Source organism: Trachymyrmex cornetzi, unplaced genomic scaffold (assembly GCF_001594075.2).
Source record: "Trachymyrmex cornetzi isolate Tcor2-1 unplaced genomic scaffold, Tcor1.1 scaffold291, whole genome shotgun sequence".
Classification (NCBI taxonomy): domain Eukaryota; kingdom Metazoa; phylum Arthropoda; class Insecta; order Hymenoptera; family Formicidae; genus Trachymyrmex; species Trachymyrmex cornetzi.
In genome coordinates this window covers 21485-27080 of record NW_017297596.1, presented here as the reverse complement: position 1 = coordinate 27080, position 5596 = coordinate 21485, and the positions used below count along the sequence as shown (strand labels likewise).

The 5596-nt window shown below is 30.2% G+C and overlaps 1 protein-coding gene across 1 annotated transcript in view; it reads right to left on the bottom strand.

The window, feature by feature from the left end:
- Nucleotides 1–3709: 3709 nt before the first annotated feature.
- The window catches only part of LOC108762286 (putative nuclease HARBI1), a 7316-nt gene continuing 5429 nt past the window's right edge, over nucleotides 3710–5596 (bottom strand). Inside the window, exons 3-6 of the mRNA XM_018509223.1 lie at nucleotides 4793–4994; nucleotides 4486–4708; nucleotides 4127–4399; nucleotides 3710–4048 (exon numbers count right to left, since the gene is read on the bottom strand). Of these exons, the coding sequence (XP_018364725.1) occupies nucleotides 3710–4048; nucleotides 4127–4399; nucleotides 4486–4708; nucleotides 4793–4994 (1037 nt within the window). The remainder of the gene's footprint in view (nucleotides 4049–4126; nucleotides 4400–4485; nucleotides 4709–4792; nucleotides 4995–5596) is intronic.

Below are 5596 nucleotides of genomic sequence, written 5' to 3'. Positions count from 1 at the left end.
AAACTGACTTACCAGTTGCGTTCGGAAATATCGAGTAAAGTCACTAATTTATACTCTAGGGTCGCTTTTTCAACCTCTGAATTTTCAGAGGTTGGCAGGGTAACTCGTTTAACCGTCTGCTATCTTGGCGCGAAGTGACAAAAATGGAACGAACTGATTGTGAGATGTCATGTTTAGATGTGATCGGACGTGCTGTTGCGATTTTTGGACCGGCTTCAAACGCAATTAAGTTTTTGAAGAAGAAGAAGATTGTGAGATGTCTGAGACTGTCACAGCTCTCATTAATCCAATTAGGGGACGTCATATCCCTTATCGTTTAGAAAACGGTGATTTAGTCATTCAAAATGACATTATGATAATAATTGATCAACACGGTAATTACTTTTATTTTCTATAGTTGTTTTTAGAAATTTTATTCAATATTTAGGTTACATTCCAAAACGTCTTTTCCAATGAAAATTTTACTTGATATAATATAGTATACATTACGTATACTATTATACATATTTCGAACAAAATTTTCCTTGGAGAGGACATTTTGGGAATGTAGCCAAGGAATGGAAATAACGTCGTTACTTTTTATAATAACGATTTAGTAAGAATATTGCAATTTTTTATTACTTTAATGATAAGTAAAATGTTACTGGAAAGTTTGGGAAAGTCACTTTTGAAAAGTAATATTTGTTACTATTACGTGTTACTTACTGAAAAAAATAATTACTTAATTTATTACTTAAAATTTATTACTTAATTGTAATCTATTGACTCATTACTTTTAGCAATCATTACAATAAGTAACGAATTACTTTTTTTCTGTAACGACTGACTTTTCCAACTCTAGTTACCAATACTGTTATAAAAATTTTACATCATTATCAAATCACACACATTATCATAACAAAATAATGATACAAAATAATAGCGTTAAGCCCAAAACATAATGCGAGGGAATAGCAATAGCGATAGGAATAACATTTTAACCTATTGGAAACTGTGCATTTCGGTGTATCCGATTTCTAATAGATTGAAATTGTGTTATTCCTATTGCTATTGCTATTCCTTTGCATTGTCTAGAGCTTTACAAGTAACGTGTGCTTCCATTCCATGAATGTAGAAATATTATATATGTATGGCCCTGCGCACAATAGAAGAAATACTAGGAACAGGAATAAATATTAAGATTTCAACCTATTACATACCAGTTATACTGAAATACACGGTTTCTAATAAGTCAAAATCTTAATATTTATTCCTATTCCTAACATTTTCTCCATTGTGCGCAGGGTCATACATAGAAAATAAAATAATTTTATATTATACACAAATATTTATTATTAATAAAATTTATAAAATATTATAATATAAAAGGATATTATAGTATTTCATTCTATTATAGATGGTTCATTCTGTGCATGTCGGGCTACAACAGAGAATCTCATATTATTGAAAGTCATTCCTATGTGCACATCTGAATTATCAAATTCTTTGATGACTACAACATCTAATTTAGAATTACAGATTTTGGATTCTGCAGAGTCACAGATTATGGATTCACAGTCACAGATTATAGATTCAGAGTCACAAGTAATGGATTCAAGTAAGACTACAAAATATAAAGGCATAAGGTGGTCAAGAGATGCTACACTCTTTTTAATCGATCAGTGGCAAAAAAAGTCATCTGAATTTGCAAGCACAACTATTAGAAATGAAGAAGTGTGGAAAAATATAGCCAGAGTTACAAAATGCTGGTTTCACCGGATATACGTGGAAGCAAGTTGAGGATAAATGGAAAAATATACGTAAAAGCTATATGAAAGTAAAAGATAATATGGGAGAAAAAAGCAGCGGTGCATCGAGAATAACTTGTAAATTTTATGACGAACTCGATGAAATTTTCAAAAAAAGTCCAAGTGTTAAACCTATAAGCCTTGCCTCTTCTCGTAACATCAAGAATTTACCAATTACAGACGATGATTCCGATTCTGACTTATCAAAACATCAGCCTAAGAAAAAGAAAAATAAACTTCAGAAAGATACTCTTGCATGGTTAGAGATTCTTAGAGATGATGCCAATAAAAGAGAAGCAGCTCGCGACAACCGACATAAGCAAACACTAAATGTTCTTAACAATGCTGTTACCGTTTATGAGTCTCAAATGCAAAAGTTTATTGATAAAATGTAAATTGATTTTTGTATTTTATATTTTTGGCTGTAATTACTTATTCGTATGATAAATCTCTAATTTGATAAGTCTCTTTTTATTTTTGCTAGTCTTTGCTGGTAATGCATAATTTTTATTTCACGTTCTTGTTTCTTATTTCAAAGAAATTATTGCACTAATTACAATAATACGTGTTTCTATATATATTATATTACTTATTACAATAGTTAGAAAGTAAGGATCATGGCAATACAAAAACTCAAGTATTAAAATATAAACAATAAGCGAATTGGTTAGTCATAATAGAGATCGTAAGGCTATAACATACAGTAGCAATTCCAATATGTAGATTTCCATACTGCTTACATTTTACTGCCTCAAGTTTTTTTGTTATAATCTTAAAGTAAAATTTTTGTTTATTGTAATATGTATGAAGATGTGGAAGTACAAAACAATAGTGGTGTAGCGTAGTTTTAAGATTTCAAGAAAAAGATTTTTTTTGCTTTAATAGATTGCACTAATGATCTTAAGTCGATAGGTTTTCTACAGTGAGTCATTACCTAAGTTTTAAATCTTAAGGGTAAGAAATTGATCAATCATCACAGTCGATTATTCTTCTCACATTCAACTATGACTGTTCAATTTTTTATATTTAAGACTAAAGCTTAAGTAATCGCTTATTGTAGAAAGCCTATTAAGAAAAAAATGGCTTATACCTCTCCATATATACGTTAAATTTATCGGTGTTTTGCAGTTGCATATCATTTTGTGATATTTTACTCAATTTTGCGTAATATTTAAGATTATACTTGCAAGTGTAACCAAAATTATTTTAGTTTTTTCTGTCATGTTTTTTTAAATATATTTTTGCAAGATAAAAATTATAAGTAGTTTTATAAGCAATAAGGAATTCTAATGTTTTATTAACAATATAAAATGTTATTGTGCACAATAAAAGAATGTATCTAACATTATATGTTATATAAATTCAAATTTTAATAATAAAATCATACATCATAGATAATACATTGTGTCAATTTTTTAATACATGTGTAACATAATGAACAATAACGCTGACTTGAAGAAGCATAAAGATATATGTATCTTTCACATAACATATCTCTCTGATATTACCAATCTTAACTAAAATTTTAATTCAATACATTATAAATTTGATTAATTTGAATGTGTCCTCCAAAATAACATTTTATATAAAATGTATTATGTAAATATATATATTATTAAAAGCCATACAATTACAGTTTCTAATTGTAAAATTGTACGCTTTTTATGACTTTGTCTGCATTATTTAAATTGCCGCTTCTTCACGATTCTTTATTTTTACTTAAACTGGCCATTGTATGACACGAAAATAAAAAAAAAAAATATATATATATATATAGTTATTATAGCCTCAACATTTTGGTATTAGAATTTTTGTCTCAAAATGATCTCAAGAATCTCCCCTTAAACGTCATTCGTCTCTTTTCTGGACACCCTGTATATCGCATATAAAGACATTACATATTGCACATTACGGATTGACTTTTATTGTCTTCCAGCAACTTGAAGACATAAATAATTCCGTTTGACTTCACCATCAGCAAATTCTTGCCCTTCATCATTGTACTCTTGATCTTTTCTATTATCATTTTCTTCCTCATATTCTGGTTCTCTTCCTTCTTCTATAAATTCTTCCATATTATCATCCATGCCTTCCAAGCAAATATTATGAAGGACACAGGCTGCCATAATAAAAGATGGTATTAAATCCAGACGAGACATGTCAAGAAATTTCAATCGTCTGAATCTTCCTTTTAAAAGAGCAAAACCTCTTTCTGTACTTTGTCGCTTTTGTGATATCACTTTATTAAACACCTTCTGCTCCTAAAACAACCATTATATTAATCAGAAAATGGAAAGGATATTTATGAAAATGTACTTAATGTTGCTGTCTCTACTTACTTGTGTGAGACGTCCATTATCTCGAAATGGAGGAATACACCAAGTCAAAACAGGATATGCTTTGTCACCCACAATAAATTCACCGTTAGGAAAAAAGATAGAGGAATCTCTAGAAACTTCTTTATAAAGATCTGAGTTACGGAAAATTCGATAATCTCCTACTGAGCCAGGGTAACCCACAAAACAATCAATGAAGACTAAATTTGCATCACAAGTTGCCTGAAGAACCACAGCATATTGCAATTTCCTACACTTATAATGAATAGCAATTTCCTAAAAAGAAATAAAAACTACAAATATGATATACTTTTTTTATCAAATAAAACAAAATTCAAATAACTAAATGTAAAAAAAAATACCTGAATATTCGGTTGCTTTATAAATATGTAAGAACCATCGATAGCTCCTATCACACCAGGCAGAGATCTTCCAAGAGACATAAAAGTCTCTTTTGAAGCTGTCAATTTTGGACCAGTAGGCCATCTAATGACTTCATTTGCAATACTATTCAATGTTTCAACAACACGGCGCACATTATCATTCAGAGAAGACTTGCTCAAGCCAAATTTTTCACTCACCGATCTATAGAACAAATTTATATCTAGTGTAGATAGGTGTTATTTGTGTTTAATTTATTTTAATTTATTCAATTAAAAATTGCTTTACCTGAAGGAATCTGGTGTACTGAGGAGCCAGATTGTTGATAAAAGTTGTGTACGTACAGGTATGACTGGACGTCCTAAGGCTTCAAAATTAGATAACAATGGTCCTAAACGATTTTCGAGGATTTCAAAAATTTCAGGTTTCATTCGAAAATGATGCCGAAATTGTTGATTAGTGTATCGAGGAATTACATTTTCTACATAACCTGTTATACGTGCAGGCTTTTTCCGTTTTCCTCTTATTCGTTAAATATTTTCTATTAAAATAATCTCCTCAAAATTATCGTCGTCACTTTCGGCATTTTCAATTTCTCTCGTAACATTCGAAAATATTTCAAATAATTTATGATTAGATGTCATTGCATAAAATAATATTCGATTTCGACGAACCGTAACTTCTACCATTACTTAAGAAGATATTAGATGAATGAATAAAAAATTTGGAATATGAAAGCACAGTCAGTCGGCCACACTTTTCAACAATATAAGAGGTTATGCACCCGAGCCGAGACGACTTCACCATTACTTAAAGTACTTTACCTTATACGTTCGGAAAGTCGTTGAATTTTAGTGTTATTCCGATCGAGTTTTACGTTTACCCATATCCAACCTTACTCTACCCGACGAGTAGATTTTCGAACGCACCCAGAAAATAAAGTGGCAAGTCCGTATTTTTAATTTGTTTGTTTAAAACTGTATACGTTATTATAGTACGTTATTATGTGCATCATTTAAGCTGTTATCTATTAAGTTTGGTTAGGAATTGTTGAAGTAATTCGTATTTCGTACCGAGTCAGATCGCGGCGGG